Source organism: Felis catus, chromosome F1 (assembly GCF_018350175.1).
Source record: "Felis catus isolate Fca126 chromosome F1, F.catus_Fca126_mat1.0, whole genome shotgun sequence".
NCBI lineage: Eukaryota > Metazoa > Chordata > Mammalia > Carnivora > Felidae > Felis > Felis catus.
In genome coordinates this window covers 31,256,610-31,271,070 of record NC_058384.1, presented here as the reverse complement: position 1 = coordinate 31,271,070, position 14,461 = coordinate 31,256,610, and the positions used below count along the sequence as shown (strand labels likewise).

General features: G+C 37.6%; 1 protein-coding gene across 2 annotated transcripts in view; it reads right to left on the bottom strand.

The window, feature by feature from the left end:
- INTS7 (integrator complex subunit 7) overlaps window positions 1-14,461 on the bottom strand; it is a 93,124-nt gene that overhangs the window by 27,997 nt on the left and 50,666 nt on the right. For both annotated transcript variants that reach the window (XM_011290973.4, XM_045048396.1), the window contains 5 exons: window positions 10,354-10,488; window positions 7,132-7,229; window positions 4,366-4,605; window positions 2,661-2,798; window positions 1,383-1,589 (listed from right to left, as the gene is read on the bottom strand). In XM_011290973.4, coding sequence (XP_011289275.1) covers window positions 1,383-1,589; window positions 2,661-2,798; window positions 4,366-4,605; window positions 7,132-7,229; window positions 10,354-10,488 — 818 coding nt within the window. The remainder of the gene's footprint in view (window positions 1-1,382; window positions 1,590-2,660; window positions 2,799-4,365; window positions 4,606-7,131; window positions 7,230-10,353; window positions 10,489-14,461) is intronic.

Genomic DNA, 14,461 nt, shown 5'->3' with positions numbered 1-14,461 from the left:
TTAACGGCAGAGCGGAGATGAAGACAGGGGCTTTCTGTCTGTCAACTGAGTACTTTCTTTCTATGTCAGAATTCAATCCTTAATTACTGCCAAGCCTCATTAAATACACATGCCACACAAATCGTTAGAAGACTATTAAATATTCAACAGGATTTTCATAATATTAATTCTGTCTGCTTCACTGTTCTCTGAGCTTCTTTCACGGATGGAACCATTTTCTGTGCTGAATAAACAAGCTGCACGTGAACTAGAAAATGAAATAATTTTACTGATCGCAACCAATAACCATACCTTTTGATTTTCTGAGGCATTTATTAGCCTGATATAGGTAACAACACTCTTTTCCTGGAATAATCAAGAGGAAAGAATCACAGTAGTCCCTGCTACTGGGAGCACCATGAGCTAGAGAGAAGCCATTTGTGTATTCCCGTTTTTAAAACAGCTGCTGATTAATCCTAGCTAAAAAAGAAATTATACTTCAAAAGATATGTACCACAGGAGTCTGAATATTCTGTCTCTTTTGTGACATCTGTTTACTCTTTATTCTACTTCGGAGCATCTCTTTTGGGATGGCCCACCATTAAGAATAGTTTAGATTATGTGATACACATATGTAAACAGGTACCAAAAGTTTTATGGTTCCATGTAAATATATACAATCTTAAAAGTTGGGTGACAATACTTACAAACTGTCTAATTTTGATTATATAAACTCTTTACTCTTGAGGGGAAAAAAATCTTTGCATTAATACAGAACACGCTCCTCTTGGATATAGGTTCCTACTTTGGAATACGACTCATTTCAAGGAAACATAAGAAATGTTAATGGTCTGCCCTTCCTGCAACCTCTTTACTCTCCTGGCAGAGAAAACAAAAAACAGTAGCTGGCTGACTATTAATTTGAATAGGAGGATATCACAAAGGGGTAAAAAATGGGACGCTAGCATCCTTGATAATTCCTTCTTTGTCTACAAAGTAAGAAACTCTAGTTTCTTAGTGAGCAGCTTCCAGGCATGAAATAGGGGGCAGGGAGTTACATGTGATGGTTGGTACTGAGCCAGTACGTCTTATTACTAGGAGTCTAGAGAGGAAATACCTATCTCCATGTGTCCTTTCTGCATGGATTCAGTAATCCTTCTTCTCTGTGGTACCTAGTACTTGACAAAAACAAAATGATAAACTTCCATCAACTTATAAATATTAAAAAGTGGGGAAGGAGTTAAGGATTTACTACCATGTCCTATTTATTGTTTTAATATTGCTAAATCTATTTATTAGCAGATTTTTCAAGGCAGTTAGAACAGAATAACCCAAAAAGAAAAGGGAGACCATTCTCACACGAATCAAGTTATCACCACCAAAGGAGAATTAAGAGTACTTACTGTTAAGGAAGCAATCCCTTTGTGGTAGAATTTTAAAGACTCAGCAATGCAAGAAAGTGCTGAACTATAGTTCTCCTCTTGCAACCCGGTGAGGCACTGTTCTGCATGTGAGAACTCCTTCAGACTATTCAGCCAGAAGTAGAAATGTTCTGAGGCAACCTGAGTCAGCAAACTCTGATAAAGCTCTCTGGCCATGTCATGGTTACCCTAAAAAGGGGGGGGGGGGGTGCACATGATGAGATTCTTACATTTGAATTAGGTAGTGAGGCAGCTAAAAGACAAACTCAAACCTTGGATAAGTTTTAACAATCATTCTTCACATTATATAATTCTTTGAGACTCAGTCTAAGTATTTCTTCAGAGAAAATATGCTGAGCTGCTTTTTATATAACAGAATGCCTGAAGTTCTTTTCTAAAACAGTTCCAAAGAGAAAATAAATGGAGTGAACTATAACTCACATCTAGAATTTTAGTTCAAACTATAGAAAGTATGAACATCTACTGTATGTCATTCTGTATGAGCTAGTTAGTGCAGTGGGGAGGTGGGATGTGAACTCCAGTAAGTTCCCTGAAGTGATTATTAGCAGCACCGCGAATGCCTCTCGAAATGACCGAGGGAGGGGAGCTGTTGGGGGGAACGTGAGCTCGGTATCCTGCAGTGCCCGGATGCTTGGGGGTATTGACTATAACAAAGAATTGTTCTCTCGATAGAGCTCCTCCCCACATTTGAGAAACACTGTAAAATGAGAACATGTGTTACAATATCTAGAATAACACTTCTCAAACTTGCTCTCTGGTCTTATCCCCAAAGGATTTCTATACTGTCCAAGCTCTATATTTCTCTCAAACAAAATAAAAATTGTTAGGCTTTTCACATGGCTGAGAAGGGAACAGCCTACTAAAACGTGCCCCTATCTCCAAATAAGAATGACAAGGTTGGAGAGAGAGAAGGAACAAAGATCTGGTGTACTGATGATGGAGGATGGAAGTGGTGGGTGGGAGGCAGCTGTGGTTATGAGAATACAGGGCAAAATGAAGTGGCTGAAACTCTTCAGCCAAAAAGAGTTCATATTTTTGGAATTCCCGTGGAACTTTCCCCATAACAACACACGAGAAAAGTTATAAACTAGGTCCTTTCCATTATCATCTTTCAATCCCGTGACTAAAACATACTTCCATATTTACTTTCCATCTTGACTAGGGGTGACAATCACACAATCAAAGGTTTGTAACCTGTCACTTTCACCAACCCAGTTCACACAGAAGGATAACACGTACCATTCTGGATGCCTGTCTGGCAATTCGGTAAACAGTCCATCCATTGGAGACACTTTCGAGCTGCTGCTTAATTACTGCCTTTACTTCAGCGGATAGTGCTTTCTGACTTGCTACAAATATCACAGTGGCCAAACTCACCTAACGTTGAGAAAGAAGTAAGAAAAATAAGGAAGAAAACATGTAATTCTATCCAATGGCATAGATAACTTTAACCAAAAGGGAGAAAAATTAGAACCCATCAAAAAAGAACAAAATTTGTTTTCCTTTGACATTTATTAATTTTCCACTTCGAAGTCATTAAGCAATTTATCCCATTGCTCAGAGTATTGTTTGTAATAGCAAAATATCAGAAACAATGCCCATAAATACGGATAAGGAGATTATGATATCACACAGTGAAATACCATATAGTAGTGAAAGGGGTAAACCAGAGATACCCTTATGTATTAGATGGCTCCCACCAAACAGGCAAAGAGACAACATGCAAAAGATTTCATGTAGCAAGATAACCTTTATATAAAGTTAAAAATATGAAAAGAATATTGTTTATTACTTAGGATATATACCAAGGTAGTAAATGTATAACATGCATGGGAACGATGAACACCAAATGCAGGACAGTGGTTAGCTCTGGGAGAAGGAAGAAGATACCATTAGGGAGGTACATAGGGAAGTACAATTCAACTGTACTGGTAAGATTTTTTTTCTTAAGCTAGGTGACGGATGCAAATGTTTTCATATTCTTCCTTATGCTTTAATATTATGTTTCATAACTTAAAACTGTCTCACAGTAGTACTAACAAAAAAGGGACAAAGAACATTAGTTGAAAATGCTGCTTCAATAAAAAATAAACTTGGCTAACTGTGTCTTAGTATTCTGAAGCTGATATATACAAAGGTCCACATAAGCTGGGATAACTGTATGATGTCATTCCCATGGCTACTGCCACTTGGTCATCAAGGGTAACTTTTCCTGGTAGGAATGAAATGGGGGTAATCTTTTACACAATTCTCCCCGGAGGATTAAATATAAAATGAGCTTGAGTAAGAAATCTCATTACACTTTTCTCCAAGCCCTAAATTCAGATGACCACAATATGAAGCGGCCAACTTAAGGCTTACATCTCATTTATGCTTATTTAGAGCGAAGCCTACTCTCAGCCCTGGAGAACTTCCAACTACACGTTATTATATAGCTTCCCTGTCTTCTGTTTCTAAGCAGGCACCTTTCCCAACCCCAGGACTATACTGAAACCTAAACAGGATTCTAAACAGCTACAGAGGTCCTGAATTGGAAAAGAGGAATTTGAGCTAATTTATGGTCACTGTTATCATTACGTCTTTAACTTACATTTTTGAAAGTACAAAATAGGGTTTAGTTCATTACTGCTTTGCATTAGAAAGGAAAAAAAATTATTTTCACTTTGTAATAAAACAAAAATATCAGACTGGAGGCTTGGCTACACTAAGCAACTTGACAGGGCTTGGGAAGAATGCAGTTTTAGATTTGAACTAAACAGAGCTTTGGAAATCAAAAGTGGAAATAGTCAAAAGCTCACAGTTCCAATTCCGTTCTGACTTCAGCAGACTCTTGGTCTGACATAATTAATCTAAGTAGAGTCAAACAGTAACGTTGACTTCCTAAAGTAATTCCCACTACACCAGATCTATTCATCCCCGGCAGGTTCAAAAGGTGGCTCTTTACCAGAAGTTCCTGCTGCTTGTCTGTGGCTGACCGTCCAATCACCTTGTAGAGCTCCATGAGGTCCCCGAGCATTCCGTCGCCCAGCACTGGCAGCTGCATGGCAATGGCCGCCAGGCAATGGCACATCAGGATCCGCGCGGCATCCTGAGCACTGTGCAGCTGGGTCAGCAAGGTCTCAACCACTGACTGGCTAAGATGAGGCCTGCCCTTGGCTAGCTTCACCATACAATTCAGAGCAATCTGCACATTGAATAAAAGATGGACCAGTTACATGCTGAAGGTATTAACTGAAGCTTTAAAGAAAAGAATTTTGTACAAGTGATTAGGAAATATCAAGGAAAAGGTTTTCTGTGGGCATAACATTCTCCTGCCTAAGAAACACACGCCATACTGAATCTTATTATCAGGATCTGAAAGTGAGCCATGTTTAAATGAGAGTAAGTCGGGACTGTATATTAACCACTCATTTCAAGGTAGGCCTATTTAAAAAAAAGACTTGAGATGAAAATCACAACAAGGAAGAGGCCATATACATGCCAAATGGGATATCACCATGCTGCACTTTCGTTACTTTTCAAAAACTGCTTCTGAAGTATGGTTTGTAAACTTCCCTATACCAGCATCACCCAGGATGCTAACGAAAATACAGATTTCTGAACCCCACCTGTCCCAAACTTAATAGATTAACTTTTTTTAGTATTTGGGTTACTAGGAGTTTAAAGTTCAAAAAAGGTGTCTTAAATGACACTGAGGCACACTGAAGTGGGAAGAGACTTCTAATTTTCTTTCTTTCTGATTTCTCACCTGAAATCCAAAAATCAATTGGCTTTAGAACTTCCATTCGGTCCAGTTAATGGCATCGACTAATATCCCAGCCACCAAAACCAGAAACCAGAAGTCCTCTCATTTTTATGTAGCCAGCTGACTGCTACATTTAGTCATTTCCATTTTCGCCAAATCTTCAATATCCACCTCCTTTCCATTCTCTCTACCACGACATAAATCTCTTCCTAATTTCCATCTCTTGAAAGCATGGGCCCGTTAACCCACCTTCGCACTACACTCATGTAGCTTTCAGTATGTGTTAGGAAGACACAATGAGGTCTTCAGAACCAGACAGGTCCAGAGTTGAAGATCAGCCTGCCCTTGATCAGCTAGGTATCTTTCAACAAGTTATTTTATCTTTCTGAATCTTAATTTCCTCGTGAGCATTAAAGAGGGACAAATTTCACTAGATTGGTTTTTTGTAAAGAAAAAAATATATATACAAGTTGTCAACAAAGTATGGCACATAACAGACATATTTAAATAACAATAATAACTACAACAAATGTTACAGCATGTCCATTACTTTAGAAATTTTAATATCCCCTCAACTACCTTGAGAATCAAGACAAAGTTCCTTGGCATCAGGTCTGGTAACCTGCTTGACAGAGCAGATCTTCCAGATCTCCTAATTGTGTCATGTAGCCACAGGGGGCTATTCACCATCTTCCAACATGAGAGGTAGACTGCTGTTTTCATAACTTCTATAACAGTCATCCCTTGGATTCAAATGATCTTTCCTCAATACTGAAATTCTACCCCATCTTTCAAGGTTTAACTCACAAGACAGCTACTCATTCAAATCTTCCCTAACATCCTTAGTTCAACTGAATCACTCTTAACTCTTAACTCTCATTAGAATTGCACTTTGATTCATACTACCAGGGAACTTAGTGCATTCTGTTTGGTATTATTGTCCCTTAGATAAATGTCAGTGTGTTCTAGATGGGGAACTCCTCTAATACAGAGACCTTTCTTGACCATCTATGTATGTCCCATGGTGCTGAGGCCAGTGTTTTATTGACACCTACAACTGGTAAGAAAAGGATTTGGTTTGTTTTCTTTCTCTCTTTTTTAAAACTTTTATGTAAATGTATTATGGCTCCAAAGGGATTCTGGGGATGAATCATTTGCCAAACACATTTTTATTTAACTAATATCTTTACTGTTCATCACTGTGACATACCTTTTCTTAACATTCTAAACTAAGTTATGACTTACTTCGAACTGAATCATAACTTAGACAAGCTATCATTCTTATAATCTCTAATATCTACCTAATAGCCTTTTACTTCTATTAGCCCCACCTTTCTTAATTTTGTACCATCACAAATTGTATTTCATATTTCACTCCAATAAGAGTAGGCTCATTTCACATCTTAAAAGCCTTAAAAATCTCCAGTGTCATAATAAATTTTAAATATCTCTTTTAAAATCTCTTATCAGTGTTACCTCAGATTATAAACTTCTGTAAGTACAGGGGCTCTGCCTATTTAATTTTGCCTTATGTTGCCTAGGACCTTCATATGTATTTACTTCAACTAAATAAACACTGTCAATTGAAGGCAAAATAGGCCAAAGTTTGGATTTTTACTTTGTCTATTCTTTGGAATAACAATGGTCAAAGCGATAATTTTGAAAGTGAAGATCAAGGGCAAATCGTGTGTTTAAGCCAGAGTTGACAAACTACTGCCCTTTGGCCAACACCTGCCTGGTTTTGCAAATAGAGTTTTACTGCCGTACCACCACACTTTCTTTCTTCCCCTATGCACACCATCCATGGCTGCTTTGTCCTATAACTGTAGAACTGAGTAGTTGTGACAAGAGTGTATAGCCTGCAAAATTTAAAATATTTACTATTTGGCCCTTTATAGAGAGACTGCCAATCCCTAGTTGAAGCAATAAAAACAACCATTATATTAAAATAAATGATATTTTCACCTTTAACGTGGCTTGAGCACCTGGACTATCATCTTGACTACAAAGTACCAAAAGGGATTCCAGGCCAAAGACAGCATCTTGTTCCAGTGCCAAAAGGTCTAGAGGAAAAACACTAAGTTTTACAGTGGTCAAATGGAGAAGATTAAACACACACACACACACACACACACACACACACACACACACACACTTAGAAGAAAAAACATTAAGGACTGGAAGATATAGGAAACACTGTCATGTGTAAAGCTAACCTTCCTGAAAAAGTACATGCACCATTACTTATGAAATGTAAAGGCTATCTTTAGACTTCTACTTTCCACTACTTTACTAATGATTATAAAAATATATACATTACATCAAACTAAAAACTTTCTGCGCAGCAAAGGAAACCATTAACAAAATGAAAAGGCATCCTGCTGAATGGGATAAAATATGTGCAAATCATGTATGTGGTAAGGGGTTAATATCCAAAATATATAAAGAACTCATATGCAGCAGCAAAAAACAAACTATCCGATTAAAAACTGGGTAGAGGACCTGAAAAATCATTTTTCTGAAGGACACATCCAGAGGGCCAATAAGTACACGAAAAGAGGCTCAACATCACCAATCATCAGGGAAATGTAAATCAAAACGACCATGAGAGATTGCCTCACACCTGTTAGAATGGCTACTGTTGAAAAGACAAGAAAGAACAAGCTGGTGACGATGTGGAGAAAAAGGAACCCTTGTGCACTGCTGGTGAGAATGCATATTGATGCAACTGCTCTGGAAGGCAGCATGGAGGTTCTTCAGAAAACTGAATAACAGAACTAGTATATGATCCAGCAATTCCATTTCTGGATATTAACTCACAGAAAATAAAAATGATAACTCAAAAAGACATATGCACCTTCATGTTCGTTACAGCATTATTTATAACAGCTAAGATATGGAAACAACCAATAAGATGATGGATAAAGAAAATGTGGTATTGATACACAAAGGGTCATTATTCAGCCACAAAAAGAAGGAAAACCTGACATTTGAGACAACATGGATCGATACTGAAGGCATAATGTTAAGTGAAATAAGTCAGACAGAAAAAGACGTATGATCATATGATTTCACTTATACGTGGAATCTAAAACAAACAAATGAACAAGCAAAAAGCAAAAGCAAAAGCAAACAAAAACCGAGCTCGTAAGTACAAAGAACAGACTGGTGGTTGCCAGAGGCAGGTGGTAGGTAAAAATGGGAGAAGAGAGTTGAAAGGTGCAAACCTCTAGCTATGAGATGAGTAAGTCATGGGATGTATTGTATAGCATGGTGAGTATAGTTAATAACACTATATTGCATATTTGAAAGTTGTTAAAAGGGTAGATCTTAAAAGTTCTCATCACAAGAAGAAAATTTTATAACTGTATATAGTGACTGATGTTAAACAGACTAACTGTGGTGATCATTTCACAATATATGCAAATATCAAATCATTGTGTCATACACCTGAAACTAATATTTAAAAAAAGATATATATACCCACATTAAATCAAGAGCTAAAGCCGTAAAGGTATAAATAAAGCATAACTGAAACAGGGTCACCAGCTTCACTGAGGAAAATACTAGGAACGGCAAACCATGTCTTCCAAACTAGACATAAATCTTTAATCTTCTTTCCTAACTGGACAGATTATGCTTGTCTATTTTCACCTACAAGGTAACTTTCTAATGAAAACTGCACCCCTTTTAGGAAGTAATGAAGATGCCACATAATCTTATTAATGTTTTAAGTCAGACCACAAAGAACAAATTCCTTAAGATGTCTCATGTAATAGAGTACTACAGCATCTTTCCACTGCCATGGGGCTAAAATTTCTCTAGAAGCTCTAGAAAGTTCTGAATATATTAGTTAACCATATTTAGGTTAATATGTATGAGCTTTGAGAACACACAGTTTTCTACGTTACATGGTAGAAAACACTCATAACTATTTAAAAAATAAAACAGGTTTAATTATTCAAATAAGAATCAACATTTAAAGAACAATTTAAAGAAATGTTATCTGAATTAGTATAAGGCTTGACAAACAGTGTTAGGACTACTGAAGGTCAGGATGCTAGAGAAAAAAAAATAGGTACGAAGAATGAGCAGTGCTGACGTTTTGTTGGGCTAAGATTTCTATTTATGATCCTTAATAAAGATCAAAATAAACACTGTAACAGAAGAAATATCCAAAATGCATTTCTGGTTTTGAACACCAGCATGAACTTATTCAAGCCTTTATTTAGATCAAAGATGTTAGGAATATAATAAAATGTAAGCATTTTCTTTTCCTTTCCTCTCCCTTCCCTTCCCTTCCCTTCCCTTCCCTTCCCTTCCCTTCCCTTCCCTTCCCTTCCCTTCCCTTCCCTTCCCTTCCCCTCCCTTCCCCTCCCTTCCCCTCCCTTCCCCTCCCCTCCCTTCCCTTCCTTCCCTTCCTTTTCTTTTTTCTTTTCTTTTCTTTTCTTTTCTTTTCTTTTCCTTTTTTTTTTTTTTTCTGAGAGAGAGAAAGAGCTCCAGCAGAGAAGAGGGGCAGGGGGAGAGATCTAGAGTGAACCTTAACCAGGCTCTATGGTCCACAGAACCCCAAATGGGGCTCAATCTCAGAACCCTGGGATTACGACCTGGGTCCAAATCAAGAGTCTGCCAACCACTTAACCAATTGAGCCACCCAGGCACCCCTAAGCATTTTCTATTCATATCTTAAATTATGCAAATCAGTTTAACTTTAAATACCCAGAGACAAATTCTATGCCAATTTAATTCATATTACTGTTAACTCATTTGCCCCTAGGTGAAACTATTTGTTACTTAAGCCCCTTGTTAACTTAAAGGATTTTTTCCTAAATTTTTCAGGCTTTTGTACAGGTGAACAAACTGTCATACCACAGGGCAGTCATAAGCGATTCCTACCCACAGCACCATCCACGCAAAGTTCAGCACTGAGAGGAAATGGGCAATGCTCCATGAAACCTTTCAGTTTCACAATCTCAATCCTAAAGTCCTCATTTTCATATTTTTATTTTTCATGGGATTAAGTAGTCTTGAGAAAACCTGCTCTAAGAACACTTCAGGAGGCAACCAGTAGGTAAAAGCACAAGTGCTAAAAATAATAAGGGATTAAAAAACCAAAGACACATACACAATTCCACCAAAACCTCAATTTGAAAGTTTATATATAGTATCAGTCCTGATCAAACTGACCTTTTTCTTGACAGGAGACAGTTATATTAGTTAGGACTCGCACTCCATGAGCTGCAATGCCCCTGTTGTTATGGTAACAGCATTCTTGGGCTAATCGGACCAAGTCAGAAGATCTGGGGGAAGAACCCACGTTTCCTAAACAAGAAGAGAAAAGTAGCACCGATTTAATTCACTCATATAGTCCAAAAGCAATTCAATGTCTAGGTTCATTTTTCTCATTTTCAAAGGAAAATTTCTACTCCATCTACTTCTACTCCATCATCAATAAAAACAATCATTCCTGCTTCTCCTGTCAAGGTACTTAGAACAGGTATATGTGATAGTCTGTAATGATTAGGATCTAAAATAATATAGGACTTTCCCACAAAAATATTAATAAAAACTGACTAAGGAGTACAGCAAAATCCAAAACAACTAAAGATTGGTTCTGGGGAACCAATTGGTTCTCATTAAAATTAGGATGTCAATACAGGCTTCTAATCAGGTAAACCTGACCTTTAAGAGAGGAAAGAAAAAGAGAAACAAAACTTTTAAAGTTTGCTTTTCTTACCTCAATGGCTGGCACAGAGTTAAGGTTTACACAGAATTCATGATTTTAGAACTGGAAAGGATTCTGACATCACATGATTCAATGCTTTTTACAGAAGAAAGTGAAGCCCAAAGATTTTAAGCATCTTGCTCCTGAGATCATAAAATCTGTTACTTATGTCCTACCCCTGTGCTTTATACCTTATGCTCTCTGCTGTAGATTGCCGTGACTTTTAAAATTCACACTTGAAATTCTGTAACGTAAAATCAGTTACTTATGTCCTACCCCTGTACTTTATACCTGACGCTCTATGCTGTAGATTGCAGTGACCTTTAAAATTCACACTTGAAATTCTGTAACGTAAGGCTTATGTTGCAAATATTTTTACATACAGTAGAGAAGCTCTCAGGTATAAGTGAGTGAGCTTCAAGAAGATTAAAGCTTTTCAACTTTTTAGCAGTCTCTTGTTCCTGCCTTCCTTTTTCCATTCTTGCTTATTTTCCATGATTCCTACCAACTTCAACCTTGCCTCTCCTACCAAGGTTAATCATATCTTTTGAGGCTGAGGGGGGACATCATTACTACTTACAACAGGCATAAAACAAGACTACGTCAGGCAGTGTGGGACATATGTCGCCTTACTGATCCCCAGTTTAACATAAAAATACTAGCTCAGGTAAAGCCTCAGTGTTTTTAAAATATTTGAAAAGTTTTTCAAAACTATGGCACTTGTATTTCCTCCATTCTTTTTCTTTCCTATGTGATTTGGACAAAACAGACTCATTTATAAATTTACAAATGTGTTCTGCAAATTACATTTTTCCTTTTTTTCTATGAAGTGTCATCATAGTACACTTGGCAAAAAAACATAAAAATCCAAAGAAAAAAACAAAAATCATCCCAAATCCCACAAATGAGTGTGGCATTATTTCATTAGCTTTCTAGAGTGTTTCCTTTAAATAATTTTTTTTCCCTTTACGCACATCAACACAATTTAAAAATTCACACATACTCATGATAAGTAGATAGTGGCCAATACTCTGCCTTTAAAATATAGTATTTTGTGGCATTTTTCTATGTTAGCTGTTTCAGGGAAAATATTACTTTTAAATTTAATTTTTTTATTTACTTAGAAATTATTTGCTAAGACAAATCCAACTGGTTCAAAAGGTTCAACAAATATTAGAAAAAGGTATAAAGTCAGTGAATGAGAAGTCTTCTTCATGCACCCAATGTTATCAGTTCCTTGTGTATCATTCCAGGCTCTATAAATTTGCAAGTGCACATATTTTGCTATTGCTTTCTCCTTTTACACAGTTCTGCATCTTGCTTTTTCTTTAAACATTGTATCACGGAGATTATTCCATGCCATACATTCTTTTTAATAAATTACACTGACTTCTATTGCCGTTGTATAACATTATTTCTTTAACGCAGTCCCTACTGATGGATTTTTTTATGCTCTTACACCCCTGCTGATGGATAGTATTTTGCTATTACATATAATGATGCTATGAATACCCTTGTACATCTGTCATCTGTCAAATATGTGACTATATTAGTAGGATAAATTCCCAGAAGTGAAATTTCTGGCTCATTTATAATTTTGAGGAGTATTTCCAAATCACCTATGCAGACTAATAATTCACAACCCATGAGCAATGAATGAGAGTCGTGGTTCACCCACACCCCTGCTATCAAACTTCTGAATCTATGCCAATCTGATGGACTGGTAAAGTATTTCAGTGTGGCTTTGTTTGGTATTCTTCTTAGGTATGTGCGACACTGAGCATGTTACATGCTTACGAGCCATTCGTTAGTGATTTAGATGCAAAATTTTTTTTTTACAAACTATCCTGCTTACATTGAAAAAATCTAAGCAATGAAAACATACTTAAACATTTACCATTGCTTCCAGGAATAGTCCAATTTTGTAAAACCCTTGACTTTTAATTTCCTATAAGCATTACCTAATGTGGTTATTTAAACCTTTTGCTTAATTCCATATAGAAACTGCAATTTAATAAAATTCAACATTCAATAAAAGGACAAAGCTCAAGAAGTGCTTGAATACTATAACCTGACAAAGCTTATACACGACTTTCAGAAAATACAGAAAAAGAAAGTCATTTTACATCTAGGTCATTTAGTATAAAACTGCACCCTAAGTCAGAACTTTTGGGTTCAGGCCCAGGCTAAGGCACTTTATAATGTGTGCCTTTGGACATATCACTGCAAATCTGTAAGCCTCGATTTTAATACTTATAAACTCCTCTGCATGTGCCTTACTTGAAAGGCTACTTGTACAGAAGCAATGAGACCTTGCATGGGAAGGCACTTATAAGACACAATTAATACTCTGCTTACCACAGCTTTCTTCAAGTAGGATGTCGGTCAAGGATAGTAAGTATCAGCTGAGAAACTGAGACTGGCTGATTCATGTAGAAAAAGAACTTAGGGAAAGCATAATGGGCATGTGATTGTTGATAAAAAAAAAGGCTGTAATAATACATCCCTTGCAGGCAAGCCCCTTTGCAATGCAATTTTCTAATTCCTTGCCTCAAGAGGTGTTTATTTCTCCACTTATTTAGACTTGGCTGTGTGACTTGCCCTGGCTACTGAGACATGAAGAAACATGTGCAAGCGAAACGCGAAGAAGTGCTTCTGTGCTGGTGGCCTGCCTTCTTTTGGCTGCTGTGAGGACCCTGAGGACACGATGTTAACAAAGCTAAGCTGGCCTGCTGAGAGTCCCAAGCAGGAGGACCATGGTGCCTCTGCTGAAAGCCTTTCACACTCCAGCTGGTGAACCATGAGACTACTTTAGACCGTCCAGTCTGGTCCAGGTTCCAGAGGACTGCAGTTTTCTGAGTAAAAGCCAATCAAAATTGCTGATATACAGAATCAGAGCAAACACGATGGTTTTAAGCCACTAAGTTTTGAAGTGATTTATTTTGTAGCAATGGATAACTGACATAGAAATACCTCACAGAATGGGGCGCTTGGGTGGCTCAGTCAGTTGGGCGTCTGACTGAGGCTCAAGGTCATGATCTCACGGCCTGTGAGTTTGAGCCCCATGTTGGGCTCTGTGCTGACAGCTCATAGCTTGGAACCTGCTTCTAATTCTGTGTCTCCCTCGCTCTCTACCCCTCCCCCAGTCACGCTCTATCTCTGACTCTCTCAAAAATAAACAAACATTAAAAAGAAAACTTTTTTAAAAAGAAATACCTCACAGAATTACTGGAAAGGCTAGAAAACTAAGCTTAGAAAATAGGAAACAGGCAAGGCTAGAGACCAACCAAGATCACTGCCCAAATCATGCACAGAATGAGTTCAGTGAAGATATTGCCACCACTGGCACTGATTCCTCAATGTCACAACTTACACTGCTGCCAAAGGGACCACGCATGACACAGCAAATGCCCACTGCCTACGGCAGATCCTAGAAACTGGATGTGGCCGTGGTCACCGCGGTATCACTAGTATGTATTCTCCCACTTCCCAACTTTTTTTTTTTTATTTTTTTAAATGTTTATTTAATTTTGAGAGACAGAGGCAGAGACAGAGCACAAGTAGGGGAGG